At 37.0% G+C, this 24031-nt stretch overlaps 1 protein-coding gene across 6 annotated transcripts; it reads left to right on the top strand.

Annotated features, from left to right (window-relative positions):
- The first annotated feature begins 1467 nt into the window (after positions 1 to 1467).
- Positions 1468 to 22977, top strand: LOC136845244 (uncharacterized). 6 transcript variants are annotated; one of them, XR_010855126.1, is made up of 7 exons: positions 1468 to 1634; positions 4781 to 5406; positions 7794 to 7872; positions 11211 to 11319; positions 12124 to 12234; positions 13794 to 13977; positions 22066 to 22977. XR_010855126.1 is itself a non-coding variant. In XM_067115334.1 (2 exons), exons 1-2 carry the CDS (start codon positions 20713 to 20715, stop codon positions 22291 to 22293), a joined length of 678 nt encoding a protein of 225 aa, XP_066971435.1. In that variant the 5' UTR covers positions 19133 to 20712; the 3' UTR covers positions 22294 to 22977. The 6 variants fall into 6 exon arrangements, 1 of the variants encoding a protein (XP_066971435.1); XR_010855125.1 differs by lacking the exon at positions 12124 to 12234 and having other exon boundaries at positions 1469 to 1634; XR_010855124.1 differs by lacking the exons at positions 12124 to 12234; positions 13794 to 13977.
- The last annotated feature ends 1054 nt before the right edge of the window (positions 22978 to 24031 follow it).

Raw genomic sequence — 24031 nt, 5'->3', positions numbered from 1 at the left:
TTGCCTATAGGTGTAGTAATAGCGATTACTATTAATTAATTTATTTATAACAAATGAGAGATTCCTCATTATATTTACCTTCCCGATATTATTATTATTATTATTATTATTATTATTGTTGTTGTTGTTGCTGTTGTGATATCTGTAGATTAGTGGAAGAAGACCTTACCTCCATAGCATGAGAGATATATTCTGCTGAGCCATGGCACGCTCTCTCTCTCTCACACACATATATATGTGCATATATATATGTGTGTGTATGTATATTATATATATATATATATATATATATATATATATATATATATATATATATATATTATATATATATATATATATATAATATATATATATATATATATATATATATATATATATATATATATATATATATATATATATATATATATATATATATATATATATATATATATATATATATATATATATATTTTGAAAGATATCAAGTGCCAAAGTCGTTTTATGAAGCGAATTGACGTTTATCTTAAAACTAAAGAATTCATTTGTACAACACTCACATTTCATATAGGACCATAGCTTTAGGAACTGATATCTACTATATGGAATGAAGAATTCGATGGTAATAAGTTAAAGCAAATCATTCCCATAGTACCTGGATTATAACATAGACCATTCCAAAAGGAACGTCCCAATAAAATAATTTTAATCGTATCACTCCTGTATATTTTGTGGATATCCTACCTTTTCGTTTTATCTGGTTATCAAGTTTTTAAGAAGCAATAGCACATAAAATAGGATGACCTTTTCCCTCTGAAATGAGTTTTCTGATTGCACTTGGTGCCTCTACTGGACACGAGAAGTTGACATAATTAATGAGTTATTGTAAAAAGCTTATTTATTATTTGGGGAGGGTGTCTTGATGTCTTCTCTAAACCTGGTACTATCTAAACAGTGGAATGTCTTTATAATTTACATTCATAAATTCCGGTGGAGTTTGGTCTATTTCTGGAAAAAAGAAGCGTAAAATTTTAAAGCTACCAAGATTTCTCACTGTTTTGAAGAAAGAACGGACAAATTTTTATTACAAAATGTGATGCCTGTTTTGTATTTAGATTTGTAGCCCCCTTAGATATTGTGTGAAATAAGAGAATATAGTTTTGATGTTCACTGAATAAGTAAAAAAATGTAGATTAATATTATAATAAAACTAATATATTTCTTAAAGTTAGGAATTAAAGTAACGATGACTGGCCTCTCTTACTTGGTCTTCAGCATCCATGGCCTTGGATACGTTTTCTATAGATTATAAATACTTTGATACCTTGTATGTTTTATCTAGGGGAGTTAGAATAACAATGACTATTATTGTATATATTAATAAATAGGAAGTCTTTAATAATCACAAATCATTGAATCTCTTTCGAAAGTTTATTTCTTTTCTGATTTTCGCTAAAGACGACAACCTCCTCTTCCACGATCCATGAGTTCTACGGTACTCGGGTGCCCTGCCCCCAAGTGTGGAACCTCGCTCGGAGATCGTGCGTATTCTCTCTTATAATGTTGTCCTAGTTCACCGTGTTTTGTCCGTTAACCTTGGTACCATGTTGAACATTATTTCTGTCAGATGGCACGTCAATTACCAAGATGTTTATGTGAGTGATTATTTTAATAATTTCATTAAAGTTTTGAGCTATAATTTTATATTTTGCGTTAGGAAGCAAAGCTCGGTTATCAGGTGTACAATGCCTATAGGTTGAGTATCCTAGACATACTATAGGCTAGTATCATTAAGCTACGTTAATTCCTCGTCGTAAACACGATCGAGATATGCTTCCGACCACCTATCTCATGTCGTATGCAATTCAGGTGTTTATTGTTGGTGCACAACTTTAATTGAATCATGAACCCTCCCTTCGACTAGAAATCGGATAGGCACTATGGGAAGGCTAGGCCGGTAATTTTTTTTGAAGACCCCAGCCACCCATTTCGATAGATGCCAGTTATCCATTTTTGCATGAAAAACCATTTCGGGTTGTACATGCAGAAATGGCGGTCAATGTCCAGAACAACTCCGCGGTGAGATATAAGAAAATAGGTCACACTATAATTTTCACAATATAAAATAATAAAACTTTGTCTCTGAACACTTTTTGAGGAGATTCACCATATCCGAGATATTAATGATTATCTAATCGGCATCCTCGGAAATTTTCTAAGTCGTTTGTTTACATCCAGTAGCCCTTCGGGTATTATTACAGTTTCGGTCAAATTCGGATATCTAATATTTTTTTACTTGCTATCATATATTTTTGTCATGATTCATACGAAATACTTACTCGCATCTTCCGCAAATTAAGAGTTACGGAGATATTTGCCGATGAATATTGTGCCTTGTTGTTATCGCAAGGATGCGTTTATGCTGCCGTGTCAGTTTTTCTGCTGATGCGTTTTTGTTTTTTGTCAATGTATTGTGGGTAAAAATGCCTAATCGTCTTTTGTTTTTCGTTATGAATTATAAGTACGGTACAAATGCTGAAACCTGATTGGTTGCTTTGTTTCAAGAATATCCAATTAACTGCGATTTTGGAATAAGCTGGCTTTCTACAAAAGTGCGCTTCAGTTGACTGCCATGGATTCCGTCGTGCACGTCTGCAGTGGGTGTTCTCTGTCTTACTTTGAGGCTATTGGTCGTTTCCATGGACATTACAATGGAACTCCACAGGTTGTGAATACCTTTCTTCGTGAACATATAGTACCACCATCTGTTTAAGGTAAGTGAAGTGGTTAACGAAAAGGGTAACATTGCAGTTTCGGCCGTGAATTTCACCGAAACTGTAACTAGACGTTAGGGGTAAAATTTCGTTCCCTGTAACCCCTGTGGCAAGCGCGCGCAGCGCAATATTACCGCTTGCCAGAACATACGAGCTTGCAACAATCATTTAAAATGTGCATAAGCCGCGTAGCGCGTTTACACCACCAAAACTGAGAGCGGTACCCATGGCGCCATGTATCTCTAAATCTAATCATTTGCGGTAGAAATAAAGGTCAGATTCGTTGAAAGTACACTATTTAAGCTAGGGAAAATGTAATTTTATATCGGAAATGTGAATTTGACCGAAACTGTAAATTTACCGCACTTCGTGTACTTGATCTTACTGGAGTTAGTTCGAAAATGAGGTTTTTTACTGTAATGTTTCTCAGAAAGAGTGTAATGTTTCTCAGAAAAACTAGTTCCCCATCGAATGATTTTCGATTTTTTACTTATAAGGTTAGACAATACCTGTCCCCAACCCCTCCATAGCTAATATGGCAAAATTGTGGGGTTTCCTCATCATAAGAAGTGGTCTAAAACGCTTTAAATATGAAAAATATTACATTTTACTTTTAATTTTGGTACTTTATGCATGCGGAGTTCTTCTGGACATTCACCGAAATGGCTATATCCGTTTTTGCATGAAAATCCATTTCGGGTTGTACATGCAGAAATGGCTATATCCGTTTTTGCATGAAAATCCATTTCGGGTTGTACATGCAGAAATGGCTAGGAAATGATAGGGCACTAAAAGAACCTAATAAAACCAACCTGTCGTAACCTAGGGGTGTTTACTGGTTACATCCGTATTAGCTATGGAGGGGGGCGTGCGGGCCCGGTATTGTCATACCTGTCAAGACATAATTTGATTATTTTTCTGTTACTAAGCATTTGCGAATAAATTATGAAGTGGGAGGTGGCTGGAGTCTTCCGAAAAATAACCGTTAGGCCTACCCCAATGGGAAACCGGCTCTCAAGCTAGACCATAGCCAAGGGCGTCATCTGTAGTGACTGAATAGGTGAATTTTGCCAAGAGGTTTTGTTGATTGGGCTTGAACCGAAACATAATTAGTCGGAAGTGTGTGGATTAGTCGGTCCATAATGTCAGTCATTATTTTGGAGGATTATCCTAGGTTGTCACCATGGCAGTTTCAAGGGTGCTTCCTAACATGACCCTCCCTAGTCCAACCTTGATTCTTAAGTGGCTGAGGAAGCCACCCCTCCCCCCCCCACCCCAAAGCTGGGGCATAAGTGCAGCTAGGCTAATTTTGGCGGGGAATGCTACAGAGTAAGTTGGTAACTCATAAATTGTTCAAGGACATGAGGGCCTGGTTATGTACATGGTTGTTAAAATATTCGATCTCTAAGCAAGCCATTATGTGAAATTTTAACTTGCACAACATACTTGAACATTACTAAATAGCTTCTTTATGTTCAGTTCCTAAGAAGTCATAAACAATTGAATAGGGATACTGTACACCTTAAAGGAAGTCTTGCAAGCTGTAATGAATTTAACAGTAAATTCCTTGATCACATGACATCAATTCCCTCAGTTTAAGAATATCCCATCCTCTAAATTCATTAAGTATACGTAGCATTTTTGAAGCAATTGTCCTACCTATTTAGTCTTTCTGCCATTTGCCTCACAGTCCAAAGTAACTGAAATGGGTACCTTCTCTTATCTGTGCAGTATGACCTTTTGGGACACCTTGAAGGAGGAGCTTTGACCCCATGTATTGTACTACCATGCATATATCCAACCATAAGGTTCCATTATAGGATGAAAGAGATTTTAGGTGGTTGCCAAATCATAAAGAACTACAGACCAAAGGAGTAGTATTGTGAATTAATCCATTCGAGAGAGCTTCTTGACAGGAAAATTACAGTTTTTCATATTTAGAGTATTCTATTTAACCAGATCCCAGTTTTTTGTATGAAAATAAGGTTTTCCAGTATTGTACTTTAATCGGTTTTTATTTATTTCAGGTGGAGTTTGGAGGTAGAGTATGCTCTTCTGGTTGCAGACTGACATAAGACCATCATAATGAGATTACTAAGTACTGCTTAGTATCATTAAGCACACCAATAAGGGATCCAGGAAAAGTTGGCGAGATTGACGAGGCCAAGTTCGGCAAAAGAAAATTCAGTAAAGGGAGGTATATTGAAGGAGTGTGGGTGGTCAGGGGTATCGAACGGGAGTCAAAGGAAACGTTCATGGTCCTGGTACCAGAATGAATGAAGGAAACTTTAGTGGCAGAAATTCGGAAGTGGATATTGCCAGGTACGAAAATTATTGGTCATTGTTGGCTGTCATATCCCCAGTTAAACCTAGAGGGCTACACTCATGAAACAGTGAATCACTCTCATAACTTTGTGAACCCTGAAACTGGGTCACCAACCCAGAATATTGAGCATGCCTGGAGGGAAGCTAGGGCTGATGTCCCCAGATATGGCAGAAGGGAAGTCATTCGATAAGTACCTGGCATATTATTTCTTCAGACTAAAGCATCTGTTATCCGAAACCCGTTTCCACGTACTTATGTGGGCCACCTCCTCCTCATACCCTCCGGTTTCCCCTGCTGAAAACAAATGTGACACCTCCCTATAATAAGGTAAGTTCATTGACGTGTATGTTGGTCAAGGAAAATGTACTTTAGGTATAGGTAAGAGTACCTAGGTAGAATTTATTAGGTAATTGTGTTTGCTGGTAAGTGGAAGACAGGGCTACTAACCATGTCTGAACATCAACTTAACTAGGCCCAGACCACAAACTGGTACCATGGCAGAAATAATTACTGCCTTTTGGAGGGTCGCAAGGGGTGAATTATGTGAGCTAAAGGTAAACGTGCTGCATTAAGTAAAGGCTATGATATTGAACACGGAGGGGACAAAGCTGGTGCTCCTCGAAAATCTATGAGGGTATTGGACAATGACAAACTTGAGGAAATGGTACTGAACTGGTGCAGCAGGAGTCCGCATCGGGGCTGAATGCCCAAGAAATTGAGCATTCATGCTGGATTAAAAGAATTCACAGCATTGATTGGCATGGCTTAGGCCGAGAATTGAAAGTGTCAGGAGAAACATTGTCTGCCGACAAAGATGCTGCTGCGAAATTCAGAGAAAAAATTTGCCAGTTGATTGAGGGAGAAAGCTTGCTGCTATCCTAAGTTTATAACTCCGACGAGATTGGCCTTTGTTTCAGGAAGATCCCTGATTGTGCGTATGTTATATGAGAAGAAGAGAGGGCAAAGTTAAGTATATCTTAGTTTTACCAGACCACTGAGCTGATTAACAGCTCTCTTAGGGCTGGCCCGAAGGATTAGACTTATTTTACGTGGCTAAGAACCAATTGGTTACTTAGCAACGGGACCTACAGCTTATTGTGGAATCCAAACCACATTATAGCGAGAAATGAATTTCTATCACCAGAAATAAATTCCTCTAACTCTTCATCAGCCAGCCGGGAAATTGAACTCCGGCCCATCGAGTGACAGTTCGCAGCTGTACTGACTCATCCAACAAAGAGCTAGAGAGCAAAAGGCCACAAGATAAGCAAAGAATGAATTTCCATCCTTTTGTTGCACAAATGCTGATGCGATGCACCGACTCAAATCTTTGTGTATTGGCAAGGCGAAATGGCCATGGTGCTTCCGAAACATCAGCATGAGTGACCTGCCAATTCTGTATGATTTTTCAAAGAATGCATGGTTCACCATGTGTATCCTTAAGCATTGGTTCTTCATTTATTTCATCCTTAGGTAAAATTTCTGGTTACAGTACTGTTTCTTTATTAACTAACATTGCTTTCAACTCTATTATGCAAAAGTTTATACTGTACTGCAGTTTGTTAATAATAAGGCTTTTACCTTACTTTATGGGTACTTTTTGTTTTTATAAATATACCCTTAATAGCAAAAAGGAAAAAAGGAACAACCTCAATGTTGTGCGAGATAACAACTTTGCTTACTTATACAGGGATGTATATACTTAACAGCTGTAGGAGGGTAATGTAAGATGACGTTGTGTGTTTTGGAATGATGTTTTGAGGTGTATTTTTGTTTGAACTATATATTAAATTAGGCAGTGATTTGTTAAAATAGGCAGTTATAAGAGTTTTAGTTTAGGGTACAGGGTATAAATATACCTTGTATCAAAAACATGCATTCACGTACACAGTATATGCAACGATATATCAGAGTTTCAAATATATTGATGTAGGCTCAGATGCTTTTATCCATGATCTTGGTTAGTTACTGTAATTCTAAAAATTACGGATAATGTTCGTTTCCGGTCTGAACATCCCTATTCAATTTTTTATTATATCTTTCGAATCTTCATTAAAAAAAATGGAAAAAATATTCTATATACAGTACTGTACATAATTCTTGCAAACTAATATTTATCAAAAAATAAGATATATGTAAATAATTGATCTTAAAGTTTGTTTCATCTTACCCATTGATTTCTTGAGCTCCGTGTGTGCGTTAGTAATTTATCATAATAATCCAACTGTTTTTTCATGCTATTGAATAACCAAATAAATGATATTAATCCCTACCTTCCTATGGTTAGAAGGAAGAAATGAGAGATGGAGTTTATCTTGGTGGTTTTCCTTCAGTGTTTACTGTTAATAGCATAAGGGTCAACATGGTGGTTATTGCTTTTCTAAAGGTGCAATTTTGTTAGTAAGTTGTATCCATAAACATAAGTTTGCTTAAGATGACCTGACATAATTATTACATTTTTACCGAGTCCACCGAATGGTTCACAGCAAGATGTCTTCAATGGTGGTGGACTACCATTTTAATAATCTGATGTTATTCATTGATCTTTGCATTCGGTTATTCATTGATCTTTGTATTCTGTAATGTAAGTTGTCTCAGGAACTTTTAGTGATCTTAGTTTCTTGCTAATCATTTTCAGTATATGCACTTGACTTAGTGCTTTAAGAATATTGTTTTAACCTGTTATTTTAATACTATGTTGTACTTTTTTTCAGGCAGCTGTAGGATAAGAAATTTTGGTATTAACTAGAGAAGTCTCTTCCCCATATTTTACAAAACTTCTCCATTATTGAGGTAAGTGAAGATGAATATTATCTGGTTTTGCTTTTCCATTTAGAATTGGTATATATATCAGAAAATAGTCTTTGCAGAATTAGTAAAGCTTCATGAGTAGCGTAGGTACAGTAGTTGTTTTCCAACAAGGTTGTATAGGATAATAATTTGGAGAGGTTGTCTATTTTTTCTCTCCTTTTCAATTATTTGTTCTGTTAAGACAGGTAGGGCAGTCTTTTTTATAAAGAATGTTTGCCCGATTAGTGTGTATTTAGTAATATATAAGATTAGTTTATATTTATTAATTGTTCATATGTGGAACAAAGGTCCCGTATCCCTCCTTCCTGCCAAGTCGTATAACTTGCTTTTCTTTTTGAAATTTCACCAGTTTCGTAATTCAGTATAAATGTTACTGTTTGATCATTATGTGGTAAAGTACATGTTTTTAATGGAATATGGTTTGATTGTTATCAGAAATAATGAATGTGAAGTCTGTTAAGAAAATTGAGGAAAGGGTCAAAAGTAAATTAGACTGGAATGAAAAGTCATTACTTGGTGAATTTGGGAAAGCATATTTCTAAATTGACTACTTGGGTTGCTATGCATATAAGAAATCTTTTTACCCACTTTTCATTTTTGCAGAGCATGGTAGTTCGTTGGTAAATAAGATGATGGATATTGTCTGGTTCTGTTCATGTGATGTTGCAGATAGTTCAACAGAAAATATAGTAGTTATGGCCAGATTAAAAAAAAAAAAATTGGGGGCCATAGCTTCTTACAGTTATGAACAAGTTGCATTTGTAAGAAAATTTCTTAGATTATATATACAGTATAAGCATTTATTGATAGTTTGCTTTAAAGTATTCATATATATTTTTAGGCAAAGTGGGCAGGTTTTTTTTTATTTGAACAAGGAGTTAGCTTTATAAAAAAACATCCTCCACCCTCCTTAAATTAGAGACATCACCTTAATAAATCAGTCAAACTGGGTAGTGGAAATCCTCCAGTACAAAACTTCCTGTACCTAGGATTGTCCATAAATGACAAAACTTACATATTTCTGTTGTTTATCCAAAAATTTAATGTTTTTGTTAACAAAAACAAAATAATTTTTTTTTTTTTGCGTTGGTTCACTCGGCATTATAAATTGACAACTTCAAATCTCCATTGGTTATAGGTATTGCTGCCATGTCAAGTATCAGCCAAATATTTTCTTCTTACCCAACACTGTTTTTGTTTTCACTCCAGAATTATGTGGAGTATTTTCAGCACATGAGATTATGAAAACTTGACATTTGAAATTTTAGTAACAAGTAATGCGGTAGAAGCCCTTCAGAATTGTAGTTTTCAAGTTTGTTACAAGAAATTAGATTATTCCACAAATGTGAAGCTGGTGTAAATGTTCAAATAACTTGGAGCTTTGCAGATGTGGACATAAAAGTAAACAAATACTGTATGCAGATGGAGCAGCTAAAGCTGAACCTGTTGTGACCAGATCAAAAGTAGCCATTCCTGTTATTATGTAAAATATTTAATGAATTTTTTGTAGACATATGAATAGTGAATCTGACAGCAAATTCCAATAGATATGTCTCGGATTTGGATGTTCTTCAAACCGAAAAGAATGCATAATTTGAAGTAATCGTAATGAGTATCTTATCCATTTTTGATAGTAAATCAGACAAAAAATTTTTTTTTTGAAAAATTTTTTTAGAATCTTAATGAGGACCTTATCCATTCTTGGTAGTAAAACAGACAAAAATTTATTCGGAATTATTGTATTTCTTTCAGATCTTTTTCCAAAGGTTAAAATTCACTATTGTTTGCATTTTTGTCAGTATTTGTTTCAGAATTATGAATATTCTATAATCCAGTCACTGTAAATATCAACACTAAATCGTTGTGAATTTCCAAGCGTCCAACCAAGAGCAAATGTCAAGTACATAAGCCAAGGAACTTCAGTTTTTGTCCTCTTTGATTACCCAGTTACAAGTGTAGATTTTGTAATGAACTACGTTTTATTGAGTGATGTAAATCTTTTTATTATTATAGGTAACCTTTTGGACCATGGATTACTTGGTTAGGTAGTTAATGTGTATAGGGTTCCTCGTTGGGAGAGCGGGTTCTGTTCTCAGCTACCACGCTGTTGGTTGCGAGTTTGAATCTCCGACCGGCCAACGAAGAATAAGAGGAATTTATTTCTGGTGATAGAAATTCATTTCTCGCTGTAGTGTGGTTCGGATTCCACAATAAGCTGTAGGTCCCGTTGCCAGGTAACCAATTGGTTCTTAGCCACATAAAATAAGTAATCCTTCGGGCCAGCCCTAGGAGAGCTGTTAATCGGCTCAGTGGTCAGGTTAAACTAAGATATACTTAGTTAACTTGTGTAGGATACATTACAACAAAGTTTTTAAAATTTAACATGAGTTGCAATAGAAATAAAGCCCTGTGTTTGGTCATGATGTAAGAAATTTCTATTGTTGATTTTTATCATGTACGTTGGGAAATAATAGTTCAAATGAAATAGCATCGGTTAATTCACTGGTTGGTCAGGAGGTTGGGTAAAGCTCAGTGACATGCAAGAAATGCAATCCTCCAAGGTAAATCCTTGGTTACTGCTCATGTACATAGGTTACAATTTCTTTTGACCTTTGAGGCTCGGTCAGCAGTGCCCTTTACATTTACTCAAGAATCCTGCATTCAATTCTGATGTGGGATTTTAATGAGAAAATGGTGAATTGGATTTTAATGAGAAAATGGTGAATTTCCAACTATAGGTAGAAGCAACAAACAGGTATTACGCACGAATTCCTTGATGGCCATGAGCAAGTATTAGGTGCATTGCTGACAGCAAACAATTATTTAGACACATTCCTTAATTAATTTTTTGAAGTTGTAATTTATTAGGTAGTGTGTATTTATGATGATTTTATATTTTATAAGAGTGAACTCTCAGCTATTGTTGCTCAGGAAGTTTAGTTAGGTTTTGGTAATTGTCCTCTCTCTCTCTCTCTCTACCAGATTTATATTGCTAGATATTCATGGGGCTGATGTCAGTGATATTCTAAAAATGGCAAGTGAAAAATTAAAGTGGGACAAGAAGTTGGACCAAGTATGAAGAGGCCAGAGAAGGGTACCTGGCTTGTGTCAATGCAAAAGGCACACTAGTTGGTAGAACTGTATGAGGACGGGCAACATTGGTCTCAACAGCTGTTGTACGAAACTAAACAGCAGTACAAAAGCTAAATGTCACCTTGGGATTCTAAGGCAAAATGTCTTATGTTTCAGTCTCATCAATAAACACATAGAAACAAATCCCCTTGTATACCATGTGATCTTAGCATCTCCTCTCTCTTCAGGGATGCCTGTCAGAAAGTGTACATCATAGGACACCATATAAGCAAGAAGACACTTGATCAAGTCGGTTTCTGGTATCCTCCGGAATACCGAGTCACCTTCAGCAACTTGGTAGGAAGATTTGTTTTAGATTGGGAATTTTGTAATGTATTACATTGGTGACATGGTTCCTCTTCAAGACCTAAATTTCTTAATCAATCATTCATCAAAGTGTCTTTTGGTAAAAGTTCGTTTCCGGTCTGAACTTCAATTCCACATGACAAACATATTTTTTTGACAGTTTTCTTGCTGTTTTCAGTTGTTCCATTCAAGATTTCAACCAGAGATCATTTGTTGTTAAGTTTCCAAACCTCAAATTTCAAGTACAGAGCACTTGGTGTGAGAAAAGTACAGAAAATTAATTAAATCTGGCAGAAATCTGGAATGGAATAATTGAAAATGCCAAGAAAACATCACAAAAATGTTTGCCATGCACAGATCAAAGTAGGATAATACGTAGGCTTACATCACTTCCTATTCCATCCAATAGCCTATATAAGCTTTAAAGGTTTCAAAAGTAAGAGAATGAATGAACATCATTTGTAATGGATAAAAAGTAAAAAAAATGCATATACTGTATATCACATGAGAATTCACGTGGTACATTCATGACACACTGTAAAACTTCAAGGAGCGGGTGATAAATTGCAACCCTCCACAACTTTCGTATTGTTTCTCACGAATAAAATAAATTGTAGGGGAAGGCCTCTACTGTTAGGACGATGTGCCTAATGAGTTTCGACTATGATTTTAAGAAAAAATTATTGTACTAGCTAATGTAACGTAGGAGAAAATTGGCTATTAATTTGCTGTTCTCCTAGCGAGGGCAAGCCCCAGACCCCCATTTTGATTTACGGCAGGCCCTTCATTATACAGGCAGTCCCCTGTTTACCGCTGGCATCGTTTAACAGCGTTTCGGTGTTGCGGTGCTCAGCTAGTGACATCGTTAACCGGAAATTCACCCGCGATCTCTGGTTAATGGCGCTGGTAAGCAGGGATTTCGGTGCTAGTATTGCCAGTTCTTGGTTAGTGGCAATTTTCAGTTACTTTCACTTTGTTCACTTTGCTTGGTTTTATGTACTCTACCCTCCACTGGGATAATTCCCTCTCTGGCAGGCCCTTGTACGTTTTCGAAATAAGGTGCTGCTTATATTTTATAATTTGTCTTTCAATGTATTCTTGCCAGTATCATAGCTCCTTCAGAATAGGAAAGTCTTTAGTTCCTTTTTAAATTTGCATTCTTCTTGTATGCTCTTCACTTCAGGTGGTATTTTGTTGTATAGTCTTGGTGTGCAGTGTTCAAATGCTCTCTCGCCTGACTTACAATTTGTTCTAGGTTCAAGTAGCCTCTAAGTTTCACTTGCATGTCTGATTACAATATTCATTTCGGGTCTAAAGAAGCTTAAGCAATTTCCCAGATATGTTGGTTCATCATATTTTAGTGCTTTAAAAACTAAGCAGTATTTTATACTCTTACTCTAGCTTTTACTGGTAGCCAATGTAGCTCAATTAGTGCTGGGGTTATTCTGCCACGGGAATGTAGTCCTTTTATTAACCTGGCGGCTCTATTTTGTACTCCTTGCAATTTTCTTAGTAGGTAATAAGGGAGACTGTAGTGTTTGTTTAATAAATTGCATAGATTATTAGTCAAAAACATGGTCCGTATTATTTTCCACCTTTGATACATATTCTCTATATACTGTGCACTTATTGCCATCATATATTTTATCAGTATCACTATGGCCTTTCTTTACACAATTTTTACACTTGAAGATGCTGCTAGCACACTCATATGATTTGTGATTTTCACCACATCTAGTGCAAGCTTGGTCATTTCTACAATTTGTTGTGCTATGACCAAATTCCTGACATTTATAGCACTGATAGGGCATGTAAGTCATATACTTTGCGGTGGCTATACAGTGTAAACAGTCTATCACCTCTATCATAGATAGCCTTTTGTATTTGTGGTGTGCATTTGATGATATAGTGTTTGTATGTCATCTCTGGCTGTCATTTCCTTTACTATTTTTAGGTCGTTATTTTTCTTTACAATGTTAGCGACAATGTCGTCTTCGTCCTTCGGAACATAGACTACTTTTATTTTTGGTTTAAGTTTACCTTTCTCATTTACTGATACTGTATATTGCTGATTTCCTGAATCTCCATTTTTGCCTTTTCTAAGTTTTTCCTGTCTGGAAATCTTACAATTAAGTGTCCATCTCTTGTTCTTTTAACCTGTTCAACTGGGGCCATTATTTGACTCAATTTGTCTCTTTTCATTTGCTGCTGTGCTCTTTGTTTGTAGATTTTTGTCTTTAATGATTCAGCTTACGTTTTATCCATGTTTGTAATGGTCTTTAAATCTTTGTCAACATTGTCAATTTTGTTTCAGATTTCATCCATGTTGATCATTACGTCTAGTTTTCTGAACTGAATCCTGAATGAACTTTGTTAATATCTCTGTGTTTTCTTTTATTTCTTCGAGTTCATCTTCGATGAGTTTTTTGTGTGTTCTTTGTTCAGATCTCTTGCAATTATTACAGATGTACAATATGTTCTCACTACCAAGTATGGGTGTGTATCTGGGCTCTATACTGGAGCATCCATAATGAAACCAAGTGTCACAAGTATCACAGCGAGTTCCTTCATCAACAACTTCTCCAGAGCAATGTCCACAGGTTGCTGACTCTCTCTCGATTGGGGTTGACTCACCTTTCTCCAGTACAGGTACTTTCTTTAGAGTTGCATTGTTACGTGCAGCATTGATAATTGAGAAAATGTTCATATGATAGACTGATATTCCCTTTACTTGATTTAATTTCTGTAGTACTTATTTTCTCCTTTTCCTTCATTGTTTACACTGTGAACATTGAGCAAGTCAGGCACTTTTACGCAGAGCACTTCAAAGACACGTCTGACCCGCATGAAAGCTACCATGGCGCTTGACCAGGGACGGAACCCCTGCCATTAACTGGGGACTGCTTGTATTAAGTTGAAATAGCATTTTCAATTAGCCTATAGATGTAACATATTGCAAGTGAAAATAAATAGGATATCTTACCGTAAAGATCATGGTCATCCATCTCGGATGGTGCTTGGTCCAGGTTGCTGCTCCGAACTAACAATAGGTCTAATGTCTTGAGGTGGGTTAAGTTTAGAAGCAGCAAGAAGGAAATGGTGAAGTAGAGTCTTTAAATCAGGATTAAACTATAAAAAGATATCAGCAGAAGTATTGCTTATAATACTTTCTCCTGATGGCAGCCTTTAAAATCCAAGACTTTGTATCCTTCCACAGCCTTTAGATATTCTGAGTATGAATACGAGCGTCAGAAGGGTTGACAAAGTGTTGACTATGGTAGATAGTCAAGTGATCATAACTGTATTCATTCAGACAACGATATACAGCCATTACATCACTTATTATAATGCTGCCTGGAAGGATGTATTTCTGAAATATAGGAATACTGTAAGGGTATCCACATTCCTACGGAGGCCTACCTCTTGGTTGTAGGAATAGAGCACTGGCACTAAGATTTTTCGGAAACTCGCTCAATTCCGCCAAAAAACCCATACACCTGAAAATTTTTCTAGCCTAACCTATCCTTAAATTATTCAATTATGTGATCCACTCACCTATTCACGTTGTTCTTTTTACTCTATGCAATCCATCTTACGACAACAAAAACCACAAACAGACTTACAACCCAACCATTATCGACCTAACCTTCAGAGAGCTCTCTCTACCTTTTTCCACCATGCTTTCAACACTCCCGCTTATTGTTTGTTTACATTTTTCTCCCTCCCGCCATTTTCGTCCTGTGACGTCACTTCCTATGCCGTCACAACAATAACATACTCTTTAAACATAAGGAATGCTATGCTGTAAAAACATCTTATAAAATTAAACATGTGCTTTCTTTTTATACATTCTGTAATACCCATACACTTCATCAATGCAGAAAATAAAATAATGACTAACTTATAAAACTAACATACAGTCACACTTATCTCCTTCTCCTCCCCCAGCCTTTTCTTATCCTAATCCCCTCTAATCTCCATTGTTCTCCAATTCTTTACCCTCTACATAATTCCTAATGCTTTCCCAGAAACTCCAGCTTTGGTCAATACATCAGCTATTTGATGCTTTCCTTTTATCCATCTCACCTCACTTATTTCTCCAGATTCTATTGTTTCTCTTATTGCTGCAATATCAATTTTTAATCTCTTACTACTTACTCCGGTACTTGATTTTATTGCAGTCATTAGGGTTTTACTATCAGTTTTCACCAGTGCTTCTAATTTTCTCCCTCCTACTATCTCTTCCCACAAATGTTTGAAATATATCAATCCTTCTATGGCCTCCCCAACTCTCAGAGCTTCTGCTTCAATGGTGGACTTTGCTACTCTTCTGGATTTTCTGGATTTCCACCGTATAGGGCTTCTCCTCTTACCATCTGTCAATGATATCACATAACCTAATTGAGTATGACCATCTTCAATATTCCCGAATGAAGCATCTGCATAGGCTTCCCAATAAATCTTTTCTTCTTCTAATTCACTTATTATCACTTCTCCCATTATGCACTTAGTTTTTCTCACTATCTTAATCAGCTTTCTCATATCTTGAGTCGTTCCTTCTTTAAAAGCTTTACTTAATTCACTAACATCATATGATATTTCTGGCACAGTATGTAGCGATACCCCATTCAACTGTCCTACCACTGATCTATATTCTGGTAACTCCTTTGTCCTAATACTCTATTACCTGTAAATCTTCTGGCTTCTGGTTCTCTTATAGAATTTATATACTGCCACTGATTAAGACAAATTCCATTTACCTTATGCTCTATTACTCCTATATACTTAAAACTTTTACTTTCTTGTTCTCCTACTTGTAATTTCCCTTTCAATTTCCCAATTGTTTCCTTTAAAAATCCTTCAGTTCCTCCATAGCAAAAATCATCTACATGTGTACATAAAATACCATTCAATTTATTGTCTTTCTTCCAAAAGAATATATTAGGTTCTAATCTACTCCTCTCACCTTTAAGCTCCTCCACCAGTTTTACCACCTTACAATACCATGCCTTTGCTGCATCCTTGAGCCCATAAACAGTTTTCTTCAATTTCCATAATCCACTCCAACCATCTTCACTAGGTGGTTTTAAATATACCTCTCATTGTATTTCATCACCCTGTAGATATGAAGTTTTTACATCTAACGTATAACAATTCCAATCTTTCAGTTTTATTACCGTCAAACAAAATTTTAAAATTTCGGCATTGCATGTAGGAGCATCTTTTTCCCATTCAGCCATTTCTTCTTCAAAACCTCTAGCTACCAATCTTGCTTTACATATCCTTTCCCCACCTTTTACCTTTTCAGTTACTATCCATCTTTTAGATATAGCTTTTTGTCAAATGTCATTTACCTCCTCATATACCTTGTTTTCTCTCCAACTTTGTAGTTCTTTTTGTTTAGCTTCAATTACATTTCTATTTTCGAATCCTAGCAAAACCTCTTCTTCATCTTCAATTTTTTCTACAAGACTATAATCTCTTAAGTCAACCCATCCCTTGTCACCTGACTGTGAGTCTTCTACATTGTACGAATCAGCCCAAGATTTGCTTGATCTTTTCCCTGCAAGGCTCAATATCGTCCACTCTTCTACTTGTCCTGTATTTTTGTTTATAGCTCTAACTCTATTTCCCTTTCTGAATTTGGGTATCTCTTCTATTAACTCACTCTCTTCTGTTACCTCACTTTCCCCTTCATCTTCCAGTGTTTCCTCTGCCAAATCTCTTTCTATAGTCTCTTCTATATCAGCATTCCTTCTCCAGCCAATTATCATCTTTCCTTCCTGCTCATCTATATTCCCTTCATTTTATGCAAGGGATTCATCTTTCACAGTGTGTATTTTGTCTACTTTAAGTATCTTCTCCTTTTCTGGTGATAGTCTTTGAATCCTAGTAACATGTATTCTCGCTACTTCTCTTAGAGAATCCCCATGTTTAACCACTACTGTTTTACCTGATACTCCCACTACCTGAGCAGGTCCTCTCCATTCATTTTCATTTCCTCTCTTATAGAATACCTCGTCTCCCACTACTGCTTCTTCAAATTTATGTTCTCTGACATTTTTGTTTAGAACAATTCTTATTTTATTACAAGACTCATTTTTGATAAACACTTCTCTGGCCTTATGCATTGCATTCAGTGTATCCCTTACTATGCTTTCTTCCACACCTTTCTCTCTGCTTGCAGGACTTGAACTTTCTTCTCCCATTAAATTAGGCAAGGAAGGATTTTTCCCAAATACTAATTGGTTAGGAGAAACCACCATTATTTATTAAGCAGTTCCTGGCACTCACTACCCATCTTAATGCTATGGACCAATCCACTTCCTCATCATCTTTCATCTTTCTTAAGCTTTCTTTGATTATGCCTACTGTCTTTTCACACAATCCATTGCTCCATGGAGATTCTGATGCTGTGGCTAATACTTTAATATTCCATCTTTCTGCCATCCTCCTTACTTTTTCATTTTGAAATTCTCCCCGTTGTCTGATAATATTTTAGAAGGTGCCCCAAATATCGCAAACCACCCGTCAAAAAAAGAGTCCTTATAATAGTTTCTGGTTTCTTGTCTTTTATCCAAAAAGCCTGACAATACCTTGTTGCCATATCTACCATTACCAAGAACTTTCTCTCTTCTATCTCTCCCACATCCATTGCTACAACTTCATTGAATGTCTTACTCCAAGAAAATCCCACTACTGGTTTAGCTGGGTTTCTTTTATATCTTTTACATACTTCACAACTAGCGATTAAGTCAGTAACTTTTTTATTTCCTCTTTTTCCTTCTCTCCCAAACCGTCACTCCACTGTGCTTCTTCTGTTAGCTTCCATATTTTATCTCCACTTCCGTGGCCAAATTGTAGATGTAACTTCATCATTGTACCTTTAATTTCCCTTAGGGTCTTTCCCTTCCACCCCTCCAGTAATAATTCTTCTTCTACCTTCCTCCTCAAAATTGGTATTCTTAAATGGCCCTGTCTGTCTTCTCGTAACTTTACCTTCATTTCCCCTAATACTTCTATTTTAACACAATTCTCTTTTAAATTTATGGTCATCCCCATTTTACTCATGGTTTTCTTACCTATTAACCATGGTACATCACCCTGCAAAATTTCTGTCTTCAAATAAAACTTTGTTTTTCAATATCACCGGTATTTCCATTACTCCTTTCGACTTGTATGATGACTCACCGAAATTAAATACTTTATTAGACTCTTTCTTAGTATCATTCATTCTCCTCAATTCTTCCCGATTCAAACCCACAACAATGCGTGCTAGTCACAATTCCCCACAAACTATTGACTTGCATCCTGTGTCTAAAATTGCATCAACCTCTCCCCAAGATTCTTCTTCTATTTTGCTAACTTTTCCTATATAAACTTTTTCTTCTTCTTGTCCAGTTTCTGATTTCTTCTTATTCTGAAAATTCTGAGGACAATCTCTGGCCCAATGCCATTCCGATTTGCATATAGCACACAGTGTTACTTTCCCTTCTCTATTTAAAGGATTTCTTCCACCTCTACCTCGATTCACCTTTCCCCGATATCTTTGGTTTTTCCACCCTTTACCAAAATTCTCACAACCTTCTGATCCTAGCCATTCCCCCTCCTCTCTATTCCCTAATCCCTCAAATATTCTTTTCATTATTTGTGACACTGTTTTATATTCCAACTTTTCTCGACCACAAGCTGCTAATACCATTTGTTTTTTATCTTCTGTGAGATTCGATTGTTCTAGTACATGAAAACCTTTTGCTTCCCCTTCGATTGTTCTAGTACTTGAAAACCTTTTGCTTCCCCTTCAAGCATGCTTTTCCCTAGTGCCCTACTACACTGTGACTCTGCCTTTTCATACCTAATTATAAAATCTCTCATCTTTTCACTAGATTCTTTCTATTTTAAAATAGGTTTTCATTTTACTGTAATTTTCCATTAATGTATCTTTTAGATACACTTCATCTAGTTTGGACAGGATTATCTTTGAACCCTCGCTATCCTTAAGTTCATCTCTATCTATTCCTTCTGTTACTTCCAAAGCTTTCCCTTTTAAGCTCATCCTTATCTCTATCCCCGGATATTTCACTTTTTCTCCACACACCACAAGCCAATCTTCGACTTGTCCTCTCCATCCTTTATAATCGCCCTGTGCCCCGCTAAATCTCGGACAGTCTCTCCTCCATTTCATCTCCCAAAGTTTACCATCAGATCCGTCCATTTTTAACGAACCACACTCTGCTACCACTTGAAAATTTTTCTAGCCTAACCTATCCTTAAATTATTCAATTATGTGATCCACTCACCTGTTCACGTTCTTTTTACTCTATGCAATCCAGCTTACGACAACAAAAACCACAAACAGACTTACAACCCAACCATTATCAACCTAACCTTCAGAGAGCTCTCTCTACCTTTTTCCACCATGCTTTCAACACACCCGCTTATTGTTTGTTTACATTTTTCTCTCTCCTGCCATTTTCGTCCTGTGACGTCACTTCCTATGACGTCACAACAATAACATACTCTTTAAACATAAGGAATGCTATGCTGTAAAAACATCTTATAAAATTAAACATGTGCTTTCTTTTTATACATTCTGTAATACCCATACACTTCATCAATGCAGAAAATAAAATAATGACTAACTTATAAAACTAACATACAATCAACACCTTCCGTCTCTCTTCTCTGTCTGTACCTATCTCTCTTCTCTGTCTGTACCTAGACTTGCTGTATTTCGATTCGTCAGTTTCGACAAATATATTAGGACCACCAGTTGGAGGCTGATTGTTCTTGCAATATTCCGTTACCCCAGAGCAAAAACTACTCCAGTTAATGATAGTTTCATTTGTTAAATCCAAGTTTCTGGATATATGCTGTACTGAAAATGATTTTGAGAGCCACTCGCCTATGTATAGATAAAGCTAACTTTCACGGAGGAAAATGAATTTTCAAGAAAAGTTTTTTAAAGTCACTAACAGTACTTGATAGCCACAAAACTCGTTTTTTCGATTTTGGGAGAGAAGCACTACTATTACAACGCCACAATTTCATATCTGATCTTAAAGTATAGGGCTTGGAACACTTTGGTCAATTAACAGAACTGGAAGAACTCTGTGACTAAAGGTGCGTTTACACGATCGAACTATGTTCGACGGACAAAATCGTTACCATATCACAGGAGAAGCAGGATGACGTCTTAAGCGGTGAAGTGATGGAAGCGGATCTGGCAACAAGCAGTGGTACCAGATGAGGGTGTTTACCACTGTTTCGAATCTGCTCACAGGGCATAGACCGGTGGACAATGTTTGAAGGTGATGTCCGTTGGTAACTCAGGCATTTAATTCAGTGTGTGGCCTTGGACGACTGGTGCAGTACATCACTACCATGGTACACAGGAAAAAAAACAAGGCCAAAAAAATTGCACTATGCAGTATGATCATTGCTGTACTCTGTGAGGAGGAGGAGGAGATGCCAAGAAGGGAATGGTGCAAGGACTGGTTGCACAAACGAAATGAAAGGGGAAGCCATGCAACCATTTTCCAAGAATTGAAAACTGGCTATGAATCGGACTTCACGAACTATATGCGCATGGACCCAAATACTTTCTACGATTTACTTGAGAAGGTTAAACCTGTTATAACCAAGCAGGACGCCTGTATGAGGGAGAGCATTTCACCTGCAGCACGTCTGGAAGCAACGTTGATGTATCTGTCCACCGGGTGCTCCTACAGTGCCCTTCAATACAGTACAAGAATTTCAAAACCGAGTCTGTCTGCAATCATTCCTGATACGTGCAAAGCCATCTATGATGTGCTTAAGGATCCATACTTAAAGGTAAGTAATGCTTGATTGTGACGGTGCATATAATATTATGAAGGTAATGAAAATGACTTGCATAATGTGAAGTACATCCCTACAGTTGAGCATAGACGCGAGATTAATTACATACAATATACATCTTATGTGTATGTAAAAAAAAAAAGCTACGTGCTTGGTGTTTGGCTACTCGTACATTACCCACCTTGAAGCGCAACCCGTCGGGTAAAACTACATCTTTACACATATGTAAAGTTCTTCATGAATAGTTTCTAAACCTGGGACAAACACATACTATGACTGTTACTTTCACAGCTTTATTGTAAACATGTTAATGCCAATTTCAATAAAGACATAATTATTGTCATACATAATTAGACAACAACCTTGGTTGAAAATGTGAGCTTCCCTAATTTTCCCAGATAAAGTACCTCAGAAATTAGTTTCTGTGCATGGATCCTATTTTCTTCATTCATCTTCCACAAATCATTGGCAACATCATCACCAAAAGCACTTTCTTCATCGCTATCCTCCTCCTCCAATCGAGATAGTTCCTTCAGTTGATGAAGCGCTTCTTGAAGCACCGCATGCCTCTCGTTAGTGGGTAGAGACCTTTTTCTCCCTCGGGTACTTTGAGTCTGAATGCGTGAAGACTCATGCGTTGCAGGTCGTACATTATCCTGTGATGTACTTGGGACAGGTGTGACAGGCGTTGGTGTTGTATGGGTTACAGAACCATGTTCATTTTGTTGAAGTATAGGATCATTGAAAATCTGAAAATAGATAAATGCCATTAGTGTATGCCAACGTGTATTATTTTTCTTAATTTCCTGTCTCACACACACACACACACACGAGAGATAATAGTTTATATATATCGAGAATGCTTAAAAAACCTTAACATTCTTCTCATATTAACAGACACCCCAAACAGCGGAGGAGTGGATGCGTGTAGCAGAGGGGTTTTTCAAGAACTGGAACTTTCCTAATTGCATCGGAGCAGTTGACGGGAAGCACATCCTGATAAGGCCACCACCCGATAGCGGCTCCTTCTACTACAACTACAAAGGAAGCCACAGCATCGTGTTAATGGCTGTCTTCAGTGCAGACTCAAACTTTATATATGTCGACGTGGGCACTAATGGATGAGTGTCGGGTGGTGGAGCTTGGGATACCTGTTCTCTCAACCAGCATATTGAAGCAGGATCTGCGGGTATGCCAGATGATGAGATACTCCCTAACAGCTCAAAAGTATTACCATATGTGATAGTTGCTGATGATGCATTTCCTCTGAAGCGTCATATCATGAAACCTTTCTCTCATCGAAATCAAAACCTTGAGCAACGTGTGTTTTCGTACCGACTGTCAAGAGCTCGACGCACCGTAGAAAACGCATTCGGAATACTTGCTAACAGATTTGAAGTGTTTCATGAACCATTAACCTTGAACCAACAAAAGTAGTACAAATAGTACTTGCTTGCACTGCACTACATAATTACCTTCGCACAGCACCTGTTACCCCAAATGTGTGTTCGGATGCAAATAAAGAAAACACTGAAGACATCCCTGGAATTCTACTGCTCGAGTATGAGCAACAAACCTCCACCATCAATGGCACAATTGTACGCGATCTGTATGTGAAATATTTCAATGAGGAAGGTGCTGTGATCTGGCAAAACAGACATACATGAGGCTGTTACAATAACTCCTGAGTAAAATTATAATAGTAATGTATAATACAAATCACCATGTTGCATATTGAACATACTTTACATTGCTTTGTTGACAAATGTATTATAAAGGTGGATTATGGCAATAAAGAAAATATGGCCATGGTTTGGTTTATATTTTTTTTTGTTTTCTCATTGTAAGACTGGTAAACAGACAGATATACGACAATTACGTACTCACCTCATGATCAGACACTTCTCCAGGCACATGAGACACTTGGCTATCCATACTTGACACGGATTCTCTCATGCTGTCGCCATCGTTGAGGAAGCAAAGGTCATCAAAACACCATAATATGGGGGTGTAAATGTCGTCAGCACCAGCCCCCGACTTCTTTGATTTCCCCAGTTTACGTAGTTCTCGCCTATATTGACTACAGATGGATTCTATTTTTTTCTTCACTTCAGAAGCAGTAACAGATAATCCACTTCTATTCATTCCCACCGTTATTTCATTGATGGCCACGACACGTTTGTTCCTATCCTTGTACACATCAGCCTTGACATTCCATAAGCATGGATTTTGCCGGTATAGTTCTATAAGTAGCAGGGTCTCTTTTCTGTCCCAGTGGCAACTTTTCCAGGGTCTCTTTTCTGTCCCAGTGGCAACTTTTCTCCTTGACTGAGGTACTGCTGGCCATGTTAACAGGACAATTGAGACCTAGTGAACTGACGGACTTTAAAAATCCTGTAACCAAGTGACTTTGTTCATCCTGTGCCTGGCAGCATCATATACTTCCACACCAGACAGTGTGTGACGTTTCGATGCTGGGAACACGGACAGTGTCCGATACACCACTTGGTGCTCGCTTCTGACGTCATCAGCGAGCCTTTTCGCTTTCCACTGCTAGTTGGTAACAATTATATCCGTCGAACATTGTTCGATCGTGTGAACGCACCTTAAGAAAAATAAGGCTTCATATTGTACAAAAAATTTCCTGATGCACTGATACTGTGTAAATACACACCCATTATACACAGCATCTATTGTGTGAATGATAAGAATTACAAGTATTTTGCCATATATCAGCCATGGGTGAAATTTGAAGTAACGGTAAATTATTAGGCTAATGAAATTAATGACTTGTATTCATTGGTTTTGAAATAAGATCCGAATGAAAAGCGTTTTAATATTGGCCGATTTCAGTTGTGTTCAA

The sequence above is a fragment of the Macrobrachium rosenbergii genome, chromosome 13 (assembly GCF_040412425.1).
Source record: "Macrobrachium rosenbergii isolate ZJJX-2024 chromosome 13, ASM4041242v1, whole genome shotgun sequence".
Classification (NCBI taxonomy): domain Eukaryota; kingdom Metazoa; phylum Arthropoda; class Malacostraca; order Decapoda; family Palaemonidae; genus Macrobrachium; species Macrobrachium rosenbergii.
This window is presented reverse-complemented; position numbering and strand designations above follow the sequence as displayed.

Bases quoted from the DNA above. Each gene is read 5' to 3' on its own strand.
- LOC136845244 (XM_067115334.1), top strand. From the start codon at position 20,713: ATGGTACACAGGAAAAAAAACAAGGCCAAAAAAATTGCACTATGCAGT. The intron at 21,163-22,065 runs GTAAGTAATGCT...TCATATTAACAG, and splicing joins TTAAGGATCCATACTTAAAG to ACACCCCAAACAGCGGAGGA.